Source organism: Protopterus annectens, chromosome 2.part1 (genome assembly GCF_019279795.1).
Source record: "Protopterus annectens isolate FY-2018-M chromosome 2.part1, PAN1.0, whole genome shotgun sequence".
Lineage (NCBI taxonomy): Eukaryota > Metazoa > Chordata > Ceratodontiformes > Protopteridae > Protopterus > Protopterus annectens.
In genome coordinates, this window is record NC_056729.1 from 1,091,466,575 (window position 1) to 1,091,485,074 (window position 18,500).

At 39.7% G+C, this 18,500-nt stretch overlaps 1 protein-coding gene across 1 annotated transcript in view; it reads right to left on the bottom strand.

Moving 5' to 3' along the window:
* Positions 1–3,214: 3,214 nt before the first annotated feature.
* LOC122794947 (uncharacterized serine-rich protein C215.13-like) overlaps positions 3,215–18,500 on the bottom strand; it is a 796,115-nt gene continuing 780,829 nt past the window's right edge. The window contains exon 10 of the mRNA XM_044063540.1: positions 3,215–3,318. Within this exon, the coding sequence (XP_043919475.1) occupies positions 3,215–3,318 (104 nt within the window). The remainder of the gene's footprint in view (positions 3,319–18,500) is intronic.

Genomic DNA, 18,500 nt, shown 5'->3' on the forward strand with positions numbered 1-18,500 from the left:
ACCTTGGTGCAAGACACAAACAGAAAAGTGCACATAGAATAAAGATATATATAGTTGTACATAGTACAATAACAAAATAGAGACATAGCACTTGGTTTATATTTACAATTATAAATGTAATTGGTATTAATAAAGTGAAATTTCTTAAGGCATAGTACTGTGAGTTTGGAGTGAAACCAAAAGTGAAACGGAAATGGAAGTCAGACTCTACCCTCAGCACTGGGCATGGTACTGTGCATTCACCTCATAGAAAGGTAGTGTGAGTTCCACCAGTTTTACAATTCAACCTCTTATTTCAGATGTTACACACACACACACACACACACACACACACACACACACACACACACACACACACACACACACACACACACACACACACACACACACACACAAACACTCACACTTAAACAAAGTGGCAGCAGTGCACTTTCTTCATCCCTCTGGACAGTACTGAGTAGAAACGTTCTACCTGTCATATACCTGCCTCTGTGACAAAAGGTGTAAGTGCAGTGGCGTGAAATAAGAAGCACAGATGATAAAGGGTTTGAATCCAACTAAAAGATTCTTTTACAAAGGGTGTAAGAATCCCATTTCTCACAACATTTTGATTAGGAATGTTAACGCTAAAGAAAATTGAAAATGCCACACATGTTTCTTGCAAGCAATGTATCAGTGATACTTGCATAAGAAAATGTTTCTATTTAGCATATATTATTAATGTTTGACATATAACCTTCAGTTAATGTGTGTCTGAGCTCCTAAACCTGACAGTGATGATATTTAATATAAAATTAACTTGCACATGTACAATGTGCACAACAGTTTTGTTACAATCATCATGATTCACTACATATCCAAGCTACACATTTAGGACAGCTGTGTCTTGTGAAGTATGTATGTAACATACCCCATAATGTATTATCCAGCTCATTCAACCTCATCCATCTGAAATATACTTACAAACAGAAATAATGATTTCTACATAGGAATGCATTTCTACGACTAATTAAAATTGCACACATACAGGCCTGTGTACCTCCATTCATTCCCAAACTACTATTAATTTTAATTTCCATACTTGAAAGGCAGTTACCCTGCAGCAATGTCAACTGATAAGCCAAGTTTCAATTTTTGCATGCTTATCCCATGGGTTCGATTGCCAGATGGTACAACAATATTTTAACACTGTGTAAGCCCCAATATCACAATAAAAAAAAAAAAAAAAAAAAAGGCAATCCACACGAAGTTAATACTCTGCAACGAACAGCAATAGAGAGTTAAAACACAAACCAAAAGTTCGCAGAGTAAGACAATGGCAGGGAACTCAAATATTCAGACTGATGCAATGTGATCCAAAAACCAAAAAGTCTCAAATCGCCAAATAGGTAAAAACAGGTTTATTCGAATAAAAATGCGGTGAGCGCTTTCACTAAAATAGCTTCATCAGACCATCTTACAAAAAACACTAGGAGGCACACAGTTTAAATATATAAAAAGGCGCCAAAATTGCAGTTCCTTAAAGCAACATACTACATAAAAATTGTATGAGTGTCTACAAATCTAAAATTTTAATCCATAATTAAACGATAAAACAGTAAAGCATAGAAAACTAATGATGTCTTTAAAGACATACTATACGTAAATCTCCTGACATTATAATGACAATACAGTATGGTAAGAAAAATGTGTATTCACTTTTGGACTTTGAGTCTCCTTGATTGTAATAAAGGACGTGGGGAACCCTGCCATTGAGTCCAGGAGGCAGATCTGCCCTGAACTTAATTATCCAGTTGACTTCACAGTTCTCCGTATAATTCTCAATATCTCCCCTTCTGGAGGTCCTATAAATCTGCTGGAGAATCCTAAATCTAAACTCATGATGGGGTCCACTATCAATGGTATGTTTTGCAAGGGCATTGTAGGAATGGGCTTTCCTGATGTGATACGTGTGTTCACGTATCCTGTCCCTTAGGAGGCGGTTGGTCTTGCCTACATAATATGCTGGACAGGAAGTGCAGGTTGCTAAATACACAACATCTTTCGACATACAATTGCCTTTAACCTTGATAGTGTAATTACCCAATCCATGAGGGGGACTAAAAATTGGATCAGAAAGGATGTAGGAGCAAAAATTGCATCTAAGGCAGGGTTCCATGTAAGGTCCTTCTGTGTGTCTCTCATATGGGGTTGATTTCGGATAACATAATAACTGCTTAATGTTCTTTTTATTGCGATAAACAAATTTGGGTTTATCCCCCGTGAATTTCTTAACTATGGGGTCTACAGACAGAACATGCCAATGTTTCATAATGGCGTCTTTGATGACGCCAACATCTTTGGTGTAATACATTGGGAATATCACATCATTGTTCTGTACAGAACATGTATTTGGTTGTTGTGTTACTATATTACTAACACGAGCCATGGCTGCTTCTTCAGAGAAGTAGGGCATAGCTCTGTTACTCCTTAGTGTTGAAATTCCCTCCATGCCTTTACTAACATCTAAGGTACTATATCCACGTTCCCTAAACATTTTGTCCAGATTTTCCATACCTAGTACAAAATCAGGGTCACGTGGAGTATATCTAGAAGTCCGCATGGACTGTCCACGAACAACATTATTATATACATATCCAGGATGCATGCTGGATCGATGCAGCAAACTGTTCCTATAACTAGACTTCCTATAAAGTCCTGTATTCACAATACCCCCTGGTAATTTCTCCACGTATACATCTAAGAAGGGAATACTGACAAGTGACCATTCCATTGTGAAATTAAGGAACCATAATGAATCATTAATTAGACTGAAAAATTCATCTAACAGCACTGGTGTGCCCTTCCAAACCAGGAACAGGTCGTCCACGAAACGCCTGTAGAAGGGCACATATAATTTAAACAATTCGTTCTGAAAAAGGTACATGTGTTCCCATTCAGCCATTACTAGGTTGGCGTAGCTATTGGCACATGATGTGCCCATAGCCACGCCATCCCGTTGCAAAAAGAAACTATCCTTATAACAAAATACATTAGATTCCAAAACCTTTCTCAATAAAGAAATGACTAAGTCAATGTTAAATGGGGAGTCCAGCCTCCTAAGATAGTTACCTATCATGGCCAGTCCCTCAGTATTAGGGATGACAGTGAATAATGACTGGACATCCATCGTCACCCAAATCAACTCATCCACGTCTGTGCAGGTACTCAGATATTAAGTGTGTTCACGTATCCTGTCCCTTAGGAGGCGGTTGGTCTTGCCTACATAATATGGAAGTAGAACAAGCTGGTGACACCGGTTCAGCAAAAACGGAACTTCTGCAACAGTATAAATTTGTTAAAACCTTCAAATTTTATTCACCAAATGATTCGCTCACTGATAGCTGTAAAAGCCAAACAACCCAAGTAAACGTGAAACGCAACATGCGTTTTTCGTTCCCCTTAGTAGATGAACTTCTTCAGACAAAATACTTTTTACAAATGCATCTTTTATATACGTGCATGTGCTAGTAATTATTACAATCAACAACCTAATAATGCTTTAAAGTGCCAGTGCCCCAAATACAATTCATAGTTTACCAATTTATAAAAATAATATTTAAAAATATTTAAAATTTAAAAAAATAATATTTAAAACAAATCATTAAAACAAATCATTAAAAATTCATAAAACCTAGTCATGGAACACAACAACAATAACAAAGGTCGGATTGTGAACTAGTCGGATTGTACACAAATCAGATTATAAAAGTTTATAAAAAACAGGTAACAATAATCAAAAACTAACCACTCATACAAGGTTCTGGCTGTTAACTTCATTTTTTCTTTTTTACTTTTTTACTTTTTTATATAAAATATTTCACTGTCCTTAAGGGTACCTATATGTATGTCTATCTAGTATAAAGTAATAGGAAATTACTCTCTTCTGAGCTATTTTTCTCTCTCTAAGGTCAGAACTCTTTTAAATTCGTATTATTCTTACACAGACAGTACGGCAAGCTTTTACAATACTCATAAGCTTTGCGGTGTTTTGCTCTTCTCTCTCCACCTACAATTCTTGCTTGCCTTTTTAAAAAATAGTAGTTCATAATTAAACATACAACAAACAAATTTTTCCTTTACTTTTAAATTAATAAGTAAACGAGTAAACAAATAGTATTCTAACTTTCCTTCTCTGTTTCTTCATTCCGGAGCCAAGCCTATTGTCAACTATAATAATTTCTACCCTATCTCATGAGATTTTTTAACTTTAAAATACATGCTATAGAGCATGTCTCGTTAATACCTGGCCTACTACAAGCAGCTAACCGAAGTTGCCAGGAAAGTTCTTTTCTTTCCAGTTCCAGTTTCAAAAAGTTTTCATTGACATGATTTCGGATAACATTCTGTCTGTAAACATTGGCATGTTCTGTCTGTAGACCCCATAGTTAAGAAATTCACGGGGGATAAACCCAAATTTGTTTATCGCAATAAAAAGAACATTAAGCAGTTATTATGTTATCCAAAATCAACCCCATATGAGAGACACACAGAAGGACCTTACATGGAACCCTGCCTTAGATGCAACTTTTGCTCCTACATCCTTTCTGATCCAATTTTTAGTCCCCCTCATGGATTGGGTAATTACACTATCAAGGTTAAAGGCAATTGTATGTCGAAAGATGTCGTGTATTTAGCAACTTGCACTTCCTGTCCAGCATATTATGTAGGCAAGACCAACCGCCTCCTAAGGGACAGGATACGTGAACACACGTATCACATCAGGAAAGCCCATTCCTACAATGCCCTTGCAAAACATACCATTGATAGTGGACCCCATCATGAGTTTAGATTTAGGATTCTCCAGCAGATTTATAGGACCTCCAGAAGGGGAGATATTGAGAATTATACGGAGAACTGTGAAGTCAACTGGATAATTAAGTTCAGGGCAGATCTGCCTCCTGGACTCAATGGCAGGGTTCCCCTACGTCCTTTATTACAATCAAGGAGACTCAAAGTCCAAAAGTGAATACACATTTTTCTTACCATACTGTATTGTCATTATAATGTCAGGAGATTTACGTATAGTATGTCTTTAAAGACATCATTAGTTTTCTATGCTTTACTGTTTTATCGTTTAATTATGGATTAAAATTTTAGATTTGTAGACACTCATACAATTTTTATGTAGTATGTTGCTTTAAGGAACTGCAATTTTGGCGCCTTTTTATATATTTAAACTGTGTGCCTCCTAGTGTTTTTTGTAAGATGGTCTGATGAAGCTATTTTAGTGAAAGCGCTCACCGCATTTTTATTCGAATAAACCTGTTTTTACCTATTTGGCGATTTGAGACTTTTTGGTTTTTGGATCACATTGCATCAGTCTGAATATTTGAGTTCCCTGCCATTGTCTTACTCTGCGAACTTTTGGTTTGTGTTTTAACCCAATATCACAATATGTCACAATTCATTCTCTTTCTCCATTCAAACTGCGAATCTTAAAAGCCATGGCATTAAACATTTCATTGTTGAACACTGGTATCTCTGTGAGTAGGCTAAGCATCACACACTGCAAAGTACAATGCAATGCAATGTTTCACACCTTTACTGCTACGTCACACAGCAGTAAAGGTGTGAAACATAGCAATGCAATGTTTCACACCTTTACTGCTATGTGACGCAATTAGTTCCAATGTGTTTGCAAAGAAGTCCATCTGCTTTCAATTGTGCAAATTCAGTTGATAATGCTGCACATCTTTGCTCGCAAGCAGTTATCTGTGAGATCTGAACTGGGCACCAATTCAGACAGATTTTGTTAGCATGACTTTTGCAGACATGCCTGGTGATGGAGAGAATAGTGCTAAATTTACAGCACAAAGGTGAGGTGTTCAGGAGTCCAGGATATTTGTGGCTCTCCTCATGAAGGTCTACAACCACAGGCTGTTGCAGGGGGATAACACCAGTCGCAGTATGAGGCTGTGGCTTGAAATAGGTTAGCCATGGCTGTCTGCAGTACATGTGGCATTCCATGCACTGGTAAACAATGGTGTCACCACTATAACAACCTTAAGAAGCACAAATAAGACCTCTTAAGTTTTATTTATGTGACATTTGGTAACCGGGTTGGTCCAATTGCATCAGAAACCCATTTTCAGTGGAGCCCCGATTAGAAAAGCTCCAGCGTATTTAACATAAATAAATTTGCAGTATAGTAGAATAATCTAATCTGAGTAATACAAATTAGTTAGAGTGAAACATTACGTCAAGGAAATATACAGAAACAAGAAGGATTGAGCACCAAAAAAATACAATTAAAAGAAAAAATTACAATTGTCAGGTAATGGCTAGGAGAGAGCAGCAAAACAGGTTGAAGATGTCTATAACCTCTGAGAGCTTCTGTAAATATCTGATAGTACAAAACAATACATAGAATACAATACATACACAAATCAAATTGTTTAATAGAAAAAAAGAATGCAGTAATATCTGATAATATAAAATAATACATTGAATACAACGCAAACAATACACAAATCACATTAACAGAAAAAAAGAATGCAGTGAATATTTAGATGTTACATTACTCTTATTGAGAAACTACAGTATAAAGGGAGTTTAAAGGAATAAGTAGCAGTGAGGTTGAATAATAGAGAGATAGAAAATGAGTTATTAGGTAAGGTTGGAAGGATGGGAGTGGTTATGTAGCATCCTGGCAAGGACACATCCTTGAGCTTAAGAGGAAGAGTTTTAGTTGCTTTTTGAATTGTGTAGAGTTTGAGGTGTTTCTAATGGAGTTAGGAAGTTTGTTCCAGGCTAAAGACACATTGTAGTTGTACAGAAGTTTACTTATGTTTCTACTGGGTTTGTATAGGATGGTGTGGGTGATTTGTAGTTGTGCAATACGAAGTTGGTGGGGGAATTCGGGGGGTCTATATTAGAAGAACGAAAGATGTAAACCTCTGAGGTTGACAATATCGAAAACACCGGACCTCAAAGTGCTTTTTGTCAGATCGCGGTACAGTGTGCTCTTTCCTTACTGTAGTGCAATCTCAGAGTTGGTATATATATATATATATATATATATATATATATATATATATATATATATATATATATGGTTCTACCTCACATAAACGAAACCCCAAAACACCGACAACGCAATCACCGAAACCACATAACCGACAGTACAAAAATACGAAATCCCACATGCCCGACAACGAAATAACCGACGGTACACAAAAACAAAACCTCATACACTGCACACACCACAATCAACAAACAAAACACATTCCCCGTCCAAAAACCACATACACAACACAAGCACACCAAAATCCCTTCAAACCCACACTAAACCTCACATACACAACTACCTACAACCCTAACCCAAACCCTAACCCTAAGGTCTGTCACTACCGCACACTTACCTGGCCCGCTCCCTACCCCTAACTCACTTACCCCCCCCCTACCCCAAACAAAATCACTACCGCACACTTACCTGACCTGCTCCCTAACCCTAACTCACTTATCCCGCCCCTAACCCAAACACAATCACTACCGCACACTTACCTGACCCGGTCCCTAACCCTAACTCACTTAACCCACCCCTATCCCCACAGACCGTCAATATCCACACTTACCTTACTCGCACCCTAACGTCCGTCACTACCGCAAACTTACACAGCCTTTTCCCATGTCGGCATCCTCGGCGTCAGTGCTTTCATCCGTCGGGTCGGTCTTCTGCATTGTCGATCTTCTGGGTCCCGTCGCGTCGGTCTTCTGAGCTGTCGATCTTCTGGGGCTCGCGATTTCCGTGTTGATGTTCCGGCGTGTTGTTTAAGTGAGGTAGAACCATATATATATATATATATATATATATATATGTATATATATATATATATATATATATATATATATATATATATATATATATATATATATATATATATATATATATATTTAGTTGGTGGTGTGGGGGGGTGCAGCCCCCCACAATAGCAAGTTTGAGTTCCGCTCTTTTTGACATTGTCAGTGTTCGCAATATACATCTTTCAGTCTTCTAATATAGACCCAAATTCAGGCCATTGCAGTAGTTTTAAAACAATGCAGTGGTGAGTTTTGTACGGCTGATTTGTTGCAAATCTGATGATTTTTATTATAGGTTTGTTCAAGTTGTGAGATTAATGTGGTTTGCAGGTTTGTGAGTATGGGAGCAGCATAATGGAGACCAGGTAGTAGGAATGCTCTTGCTCGGGATAGTTTAGCTTCAGGACTAGGGAATTTCTTGTTATGATACAGTAATCCTAATTTTTGATGTGTCTTTTTGATGCATTGGTGAATATGCTGGTTAAATTTAAGCTGGCTATCTATTATGGTGAGGAGTTTTGTATGAGGGTCAGCTTTGATGATAGTGTTATCTTGTGAGGAGATGGAAAAGAAAGATTTATGGTCAGAGAGTTATTTAGGTAGAAAAGAAAGAGTAGCAGTTTACTTTTCTTAGGGTTTAGGTTTAACTGGTTTTCATTTAGCCATTTTTCAATGGAGTTAAAAGTGTTTTGAGTGAGGGTGAGGAGATGAGATATGTTATTAGTGGAGGTGATGAGGGTGGAGTCATCTGCGTATTGGGTAAGAGTAGAGTGGTTGCAGGCAGAGTGGAGATCGTTAGTAAAGATAGTGAATAGAAATGGCCTAGGATAGAACCCTCGGGAATCCTTGTTTTTACAGCCAAGAAAGGGGAGCAAGAAATGAGCCATCAAACAGATTTTAGCCTGTTTGAAAGGTAGCTGGGGAAACACTGCACAGTGGCAGGAGACAGGTTTATAGGTAGGTACTAGGCTATCGGCCCAAGGGCCTACGTAAGCCTAGCCAACAAGGTTCCCTGGCTTACGCCACCCAATAAAGTTATTTTCCTGTGCGACTATCGAGCAGAGACACAGAAGTGATCCCCGGGGTGTATTTCCTATTTCCCATCCACTCATCAAGATTTTTCTTGAAGAGTGCTAATGAAGAACTTTGCTTGACATAGATGGGTAGTCTGTTCCAGAGTATGAGAAGTCTCTGGGACAGGAATCTATCCCTCCAGCATGTCCTGTTTATTGTGATGACAAAGTTTAGGTCCCTAGAGCTTGTAGCTTGGAGGGGTTGGGATTTATTTAGGTGTAGCATGTCCAGCAGTTCTGGGTTTGACATAGCTTTATATGTTAGGCAGAGATCACCTCAGAGTAGGCGATATGCTACGGAGTAAAGCTGGTGTTTTTTGAGGCAGTCAGTGTAGGGCATTTGTTTGAGGCCAGTAATCCTCTTTGTGAGGTACTTCTGTGGCCTTTCCAGCTTCTGCAGATGTCTTCTGAGGTACATTCCAAATGGGGCGTTGTATAATGGGTCTCATGAGTGTCAAGTAGAGGGGAACAATGACCTCTTTTTTCCTGGATGAGAACCCTTTTATGATGAGGTGTGCCATGTAGAAGGACTTCCTGACTACTGTGGTGATGTGACTATCAAAGGAGAGACTACTGTCCACCTTGGTCCCAAGGTCTCTTATCACGCATTTGGTGTTAAGTAGATTTCTGCCTATGTGGTAGTTCAATGGTACAGAGTTTTTACTAAAGGGGATGACACTGCACTTTTTGGCATTGAGCTTGTGGCCATTACTCTGACACCAGGTATCTGTCTCAGTGAGGCCCTTCTGTAGGGTGTCCACATCATTTGGGGTCTTGACTATGGCTCCTAGTTTGCAGTCATCTGTGAAATTCATTAGCCAGAGGCCTTCTGGGTTAGCCTGTACTTCAGTGAAGTAGATACCAAACAGGAGAGGTCCCAGGATGGAACCCTGTGGTAATCCGCTTGTCACTGCTTTGAGGTCAGATTTGGAGTCTGCAACTTTTACAGTGTGGGTTCTGTCAGTGAGCCAGTTGGCAACCCATCTTGTGACATAGGGATTTATACCTAGTTTAGTGAGTTTAGCTATAATTCCAGAATGGGGGGATGGTGTCGAAAGCCTTGGTGAGGTCAAGATAGGCTGTGTGAACCACCTTACCCTCATCTACGGCTTTGATGACTGCCTCAAAGAAGTCGATCTAGTTCAGGAGGCATGATCTGCCTTTCACAAACCCAAACTGTGTGGGATCCAGAGTTTGGAGGTTACCAATGTCTTTGTTTATGAGTTCCATGATGATATGTTCCATCGCCATGGAGCGTATTATCATGGAACTTATAAACTAAGACATTGGCAACCTTCAAACACTGGACCCCACCTAGTTTGGGTTCGTGATGGGCCGATCTTGTCTCCTGAACCTGATTGACTTCTTCAAATCAGTCTCCAGAGCCATGGACAAGGGTAAGGTGGTCCACACAGCCTATCTAGACCTTGTCAAGGCCTTTAACACCATCCCCCACTCTGGAATAATAGATAAACTTACTAAGCTGGGCATTAATCCCTACATCACCCAATGGGTTGCTAACTGGCTTACTGCTAGAACCCACACTGTAAAAGTAGCCGACTCCAAATCCAGACAAGTGACAAGTGAAGTACCTCAGGGTTCAGTCCTGGGACCGCTCTTGTTTGGCATCTACTTCTCTGAAGTACAGGCCAACACTAAGGGACTCTGGCTAACAAAGTTCGCAGATGACTGCAAACTGGGAGCCATTATTGAATCCCCAAATGATGTGGATACTCTACAAAAGGGCCTTACAGAAACAGATGCTTGGTGCCAGAGCCATGGGCTCAAGCTCAATGCCAAGAAATGTATAGTTATCCCCTTTGGGAAAAAAAACATGTATCTGTGAATTACCATATAGGTGGCAGTACACTAAACACTGAAAGTGTGGTAAGAAACTTAGAGACACAGGTGGACAGTGGTCTCACCTTCGATAACCACATCACCACAACAGTCAGGAAATCCTTCTATGTGGCACACCTCATCACTAAGGGCTTTTCATCCAGAAAAAAGGAGTTCATTGTCCCACTGTACTCATCCCTCATTAGACCCATTATAGAATACAACGCACCGGTTGGTATGTACCTCTCAAGACATCTGCAACAACTGGAAAGGCCGCAGAAATACCTCTCTAAAAGAATCAAAGGTCTAAAGCAGATGCCCTATGCTGACCACCTTAAAAAAACTCCAGCTATACTCTGTCACATATCGTCTACTCAGAGGCGATCTCTGCTTAACATACAAGGCCATGTCAAACCCAGAGCTGTTGGACATGCTACACTTAAAGAAATCCCAATCCCTGAGAGCCACACACTCCAGGGATCTAAACCTTCTCATCAGAATAAACAAAACATGCTGGAGGGATAGGGTCCTGACCCAGAGACTCCCCAGACTCTGGAATAGATTGGCCATACATGTCAAGCAGAGTGCCTCTTTAGCCCTCTTCAAAAGGAACCTTGAAGATTGGATGGGAGAAAGGAAATTCACCCCGAGGATCACGTCAGTCGCCCTGCTAGACAGGGGTCCAGAGAAGTAAATAGTGTGGGAAGAAATAGCCAGGGAATTGTTATGGCTAGGCTTGTATAGGCCCTAGGGCTGATAGCCTAGTACCAACCTATGAACCTATGAACCTATGGCCTTGCAGACCAGGCTTGTCAGGCCAATAGGTCGATAGTTCCCAGGATCAGTGGTGGCTCCCCCTTTGCGGAGTGGGATAACTGTTGCTGTGTGCCATTTAGTGGGCACAAAGCCTGATGTGAGGCTATTATTGAACATGGTGCTTAAGTGGGGAGCCAGTTCATTCTGAAGTTCGTGTAAAACGCAGCCTGGAATGTTGTCCTGTCCCCATGGATGCAGTGTTTTTTTGCTTTAGAGAGTGCAGCTTTTACCTGCATAGTTGTGATTACAGGGACTCTGCATTCTTCCTGTATAGATATGGGCCCTTTAGGGGGTGGGGTGGTAAGGTTAACACTGAACCTATCTGCCAGGATGTTGGCAATATCAGTTGGTTCTGCAATTTTCATGCCTTTGTGTTGTAGCTCAGAGCAGATCTGGGTTGATTTCAGTTAGTGTAGTTAGCAGTTTAGAGTGAGACACCATATCAAAAGCTTTAGATAGGTCAAGGAATAGACAGGACACAAGTTGGTTATCATCTCTGGCCTCAGCAACTGTATGAGTAAAGGACAAGAGGACTGTAGCAGTGCTGTGGTTAGCTGGGAAACCATGTTGAGTAGAGGTTAGGAGTAGATGAAAGGCTGAATTTAGGACTGCAAACACCCCTCAGTTGTGTAAGTATACTGACTCATAACCTGTCTATGACATAGCATTAATGATATAGCCAGATAATGCAGTTACTCATTATGCTTTCATATCTCTTTCTTTTCTTTTTGTACTATATAGCTGCAAAGAAAATAGTTGCAAAACATGAGGTGCACCAGGAGAGAGATTAACTCACCTCAGAGAGAGAGGAGGTAAATATGTCTCGAGTCCAAATTCAAGACAGAAATTTCATGTCATTCCCTCAATCAATACCATCTTGATGAGGCATGCCTCAACATTGATGTCAAGCATGCATGCCTTCCCCAACAACTCTTGCTACTTTCACTAGGCAGTAAGAAGACAAAATTAAATGTGTGTGGGTTCAATACTCATAAGAGTCAATTACTTTTTATTATTAGATAAGTATTTGTAAAATATTGACAGCAATAATATGTCAGGAACAATTCAGTAATGGTAGTTGCAATTATTACATTTAATGCATATACCCTAGTCATTATATGAGAAGTAAAGGTTGCTCTTTATTATATCATAGCAGTGACATTTGTTTATGTATTGCATATCAATACCTTCCATCATATATGGATGTGGCAAAGGTGTACAATAGTAAATTATCATAGTTGTTATTGTATTGCCGATGTTTATTGAAAAATACAGTAATGTGACATGCCGTGCATCTAATTATCTCGTTTTTGTCTCCCTCATCCTGTCTCTCTTTTTAGTGGGTTATAATTTATTAACATTCTGTTGTTTGCATACCTTGCTGATGAAAAATGAATGACTAATGACACAGAGAGGTGGACAGACCACTGATCCTCAGCCTGCCAAACCTGCACAGATAGCAGCACAGACATCAAGCACTTCAGTTTTACAATCTGTCAGTGTTGCCTCCACAACTCCTGCCCTATATGCTCAAAATGCATCATGTTGCAGCTTCTGGTGTAGTGGTATCCTCTGGGAGTGGTACCAGTGGAGGTGATGATTTTTTTCACCAGGCAGAAGCTGAAAGAACTGAAGGAGTATATGATGGAAAAGTGCCTTGGTACTCATATTGAGAGGATTGAAATGGTCCTGCATCAGATTTCAAGGATGATGCCACATCTGGCACTGACCTAGGGACCTGCTGTAGGAGAGAGTAATGACAGTTCAGAAGGTGAAGACTAGATTCTCATTGTTCTCAGTCTGGATGTTGGTGCACTTCCAATATCCCCTACATATCCTCAATCTTATGGTGTTCCCGAACCTTTGTCTCCATCACCACCCCTGTCTGTCTTGTATGTCCTGTATGTCTGCACGTTATTTCTATCCTACCATACATACATGGCCCTCTTATTCCTATGATACCTTCCCAACATTCCTCTCTCTCTCTTCAAAAATTAATAAAAATGTATAGCTGAACCACAAAAAAAACGGCCTATACAAATCTCTCCACTTTGCCTATGTGTCATCATGTTACAGTTGATTTGATTTAATTGTGTATTTCTGATGTGAAGTAGTGGATGGCTATGGTGCTCTCCTATGATCCTCCTGCAAATTCCTGTATTCTTCTCCTTGTGTGCTACCCTCTGCTTCCCAGCAGCATTTTCACCACTGTCCAATTCACCCCTTTTTTCACGTTACATCTAGTCAAAAAATAAATTCACACGCAACATATATTGCCAGAAATGACCCATGGAAAAGCCTTCACTTTCTGTCCTTGGCATATTCATGGAGGTTGGCATAGTGAAGCAATGCAGAGTGACATTGGATACATTTTAACTTCTTACTGCAAAAGCTAAATATTTCATTTTAATCTGCAGTGGTCCATTTACCTTCAAACAAATTTGCTTAAATTTGCTGTGCTGTGAGAATAGTGAGTAAAGGCAGACTAAAGCCAGCACTGTGAAGTAATTAATGTAACAGTTCTTAGTCTGCTGGATGTAATCACTTAGGAGTTTCTATTTGGCATGCTAAGATAATTATCCTGTTTATAGACTGATATTTTTACATAGTGTCATGGGTTTGATTACATATGTAGGTCAATGTATTCATTCATAACATTTCATATTTCATTCATATATTTAGCTGCAAAAGTCTGTAGTTCTCTCCATATACATTTCATTAACATACCACTGGAACAGTGCAGCAAAACGTCTTTAGCAAAAACATTGCAGCAACAACAGGGAATGATATTAAGCCAACCTTATCTTACATATGTCTTAATGTTTCTTGTACTCTCCTAACCCTTATTTCTTCCTGCAGCAAGCACTTTATTGTACAGTGCATGACATATTTAATGATGCTTTAATGAGTAAGAATAACACACCATACAGATGTTCCAACATGCTCCCAAAACATGTTGTTGCTATTCCTCTCTGCATCTGTTTGTCTCTCTCTATCTGCTCACCCCTTCTGCATCAGTAAGTGTCATTGTTAATCGTCTTATTTAAATGGTGTGCAGTAATGATCCCTTTGTGGTGTGATGAGGTAATGTTGATTTTTCAACTACTTTAAAAAATGCGAAATACAAAATAAAAACCTTCAAAAAGGCAGAAACTTTATTTGCAAAACACCTCTTAAACCAGCACAGGCATCTAAACTAACTCAGGATCTATATACCCCTAGGTGACAACCTGACCACCCTACAGTCAATACTGCAATTGGGCTTCCCAATCTCTTCCCCAAGAAACTATATTGCCAGGCAATGTCAACATCAACTGGAACTTAATCCACTCTCCAACACCCACTAACCATATTAACCTGTATACTTTCACCCAACTCATACGATCACCCACACGTATTGCTAAATCCACAAAAAGGGAATACATATTAGTCTGGATCCTCACAAACCAGCCCAACACTGCCCATCAGTGTGGAACACTACCCAACTCTCTCAATGACCACAAACCCACTTTTATCTATAGACACAAACTTAACTGTAACAACTCCCTCTCCATGCTACAAACCTGTTTCCACAAAATCTTCTCCATAGATCAGTTATTGGAAGCCTTAAAATCCTGTAACTGGTCTCCCTTCAAAGTCCTCCCTCTAGTCAAGGCAGTTGAATATTTTAACTCCACATTTCAAAACATCTTCAACCATTTAGCCCCAGTCAGAACAATTAGGATTCATAGTAACCCTGCCCCGTGGCTACAAGAAACCACAAGCGCCTTACTTAAAGTCAGGGATAAAGCTTGGAAAACCTGGCACCAATACAAAATACCCATAACTAGACAAGTCTTTTTCAAACTTAAAGGCAAAAAAAAACAACTTAAGATTGACAAACTCACTACATTTCCCTAGAAAGGAAACACAGTAGCAATCCACAAAAATTCTGGGAAGAAGTAAACAATATCCTCCAGCCTAGAAAGACCACTATACTCCCACCAAATATAGAAGGTACAAACTTAGACATAGCCTCCCATTTCAACAACTATTTTACCTCATCTGTACTTAAACTCATAAACAATACAAGTTCCACCAACCTCCCACAATCCTCTAAAGCCCAAAATAACACTGCCCCCTTCTTACTTAAACCAGTACCAGTATCAACCATCCAAAAACTCTTAGCTAAACTCAAACCAACCACCCTTGCTGCAGATAATCTTCCCGCCGAATACTTTCAACTTGCATCCAGGGCCATAGCTTATCCCATTTCATTATTAATAGATAGATCCATTACTGAACACACCATTCCATCCTTGTGGAAAACCTCATTCATTATTCCCCTTCACAAGGGTGGCCTCTCTACTGACCTCTCTAACTACTGACCCATTGCAATCCTGTCACCCCTATCAAAGATTCTAGAAAAGTGCATTCATCACCAACTCCTCGCCTACCTTCTTTCCAACAACCTACTATCCAAAACTCAACATAGCTTCCACCCATCCCATAGCAGTACCATTGCCCTAATTAACTTCACCAACACCATAAACTCATACAGGAACCCAGGCAAAATAGTCTCTGCTACCCTTCTAGACTTATCCAAAGCATTCAGTGCAGTTTCCTACAATAAACTCTTAATGTGCCTCTTTGAACTCAGTATCAAAAGCCCCACCCTGATCTGATTCAGTAGTTACCTAAACAAATGCCTTCAGCCAGTCAAATGGCTTAACTCCCTACCCCCCCCCCACTCCCTGTCACACTTGGCATACTGCAAGGTTCCATTCTTGGCCCCCTCCTTTTTACCATCTTTACAAACCAACTTCACTTAGCAACCACAAAAGGTGAAATAGTCCAATATGCTGATGACACAACCCTGATCTGTTCTGCATCCAATATCCAACTTCTCCAACAAAAAGCTCAAGAAGCCTTCACAGAGATAGAAAATTGACTAAATAAATCCCAACTGACATTAAACCCAAAGAAAACACAATGTATGCTGTTCCATCCAACAAAGACTAATGACCTCATCTTCTCCATATTCTCAGCCAACAAGACCCTCATCACCCCAGTCCCAGAGGCCAAATTACTAGGACTTTCAATCAACCAGCAACTAAAGTACAAAAAAAATATATCCCTAAATATCTCCAAAGTCCACAAAAAGCTAGTGACCCTTTATTGCAACATACGGTACCTAACTGCCAAGTCTAGAATTGCTATAGCCAGAACCCATCTCTTATCAACACTGCTTCATGCATCCCCAGTGCTAAGAAACCTAAATAAAACTGACCTGAACAAACTTTCCACATGTTACAAAAAAATCACCAGGTTCGCAACCAATGCCAAACATGCTCCCACCACTGCCAGTCCCTACACACATTACACTGGCTAGATTTCCCCAATTTATTATGATAAAACCAACTCAACCTAGCTCACCAAATTCTATACAAACCTGAGAACACCCCTTCCCTCACTGGCCTTCTAAACTTCTACAATTCAAATAGACAGCTATGATCAAGTAACTATGCTCTGATCGAAAATATCCCATGTAAAAACAGCTCTGGGGAATCCCTCTTCCCTCATGAAGTTGCAGAAACATGGAATACCTTGCCTACTGACCTCAGATTACAAAACTGTACCTCACCTTTCAAAAACCTCCTTAAATCATACATTTACACCAACCATTTATGCAACTGCAGTGGACCTCCCTGAAGCCTCACCCCACTCTAAAATTCTATTTCCTTATGCTTCTAGGAAATACTAATATTGTGCTCTACCAATGCTCATTGTATATATTGTATATATTGTACATATGTTCTTACTAGGAAAAAGCCTTGCAGATATATTGTACATCTGCTTACTTCGTGAAAGTAGTATACTCACATATCTGTACTTCAACTTTGTATTTTTAACTTCTTACTTTTCTATAGAATGTTTCCTGTCATTATCATTTAAACTTTGTAACCTAAAATTGTTACCATGAATTACTCTTTATTCTGTAACTGCATGGAGCTGCTTTTCTGCCCAGGACTCAGCTGAAAACAGACACTAGCTGTCCAGCCAGACTATCCTGGTAAACAAATGTTAAATAAATAAATAAATAATCCTGCCATTATCTAAATGTTACTGTTTTTTACATTATTTGATGTCTACATGTTTACTATATATTGTTATGAGACAACACTATTCTCCTTCTGTCATAAGCTACTTTGTCCCTGCCTGCGTCACCCTGTTGATGTATCTTCTCCCTTCTGTTTCAATATTCTTCCACCTCTACATTTGCACAAAGTCTGGTACTGGGCAGCAAATGCAATTAAGGCTAAATGCAAGTTTACAGCTCATGGCAGAAAACTGTGATTTTATTGCCTTAAGCTGCATTTCTCTGTTGCGCTTCTTGACAGTGGTACTTAGCTATGTTTATCCAATTTAATGTAGTTTTCAACAAGCTGAAGAGTTGGATGTACAGATTACAGTCATCAGTAGAGTAACAGTATCCTTCATTGCTAATGTATCTCCCTACTCTAATCTGTGCACAAACTGGCTACTAATAAGCAAGTCAATGTGAAGATACACTCCCAACCTTGATAAACTTTGCTGTCTCTTCTCTCCTTCACTTTCAGGTAGTGTTTGTATTATTAGTCACCCCTTCTGAGACCTTCACCAATAGTTTTCCACTGATTGACTCTCTGGTATGGCTGGTTTCTTTGCATTGCACCTGGTTCACACCCTTTTTGCTACCCCTCTCCCAATACTAAGTCAATATTAGGTTCCTGCTGTGTATAGAGTCATCTTTAAATTACTAGTCCCCCATCAGGACACAAGTACTCTTCAGCAATTGAATTCTGCTCTCTGGTAAGCGATCAGATATTTACCTGGTGATCCACAGCTTGGAGGGGCTTAAGCCCCGCTCTGTTCTCCCATGCTATGCATGGGCTCACTTCGTGCCCCACT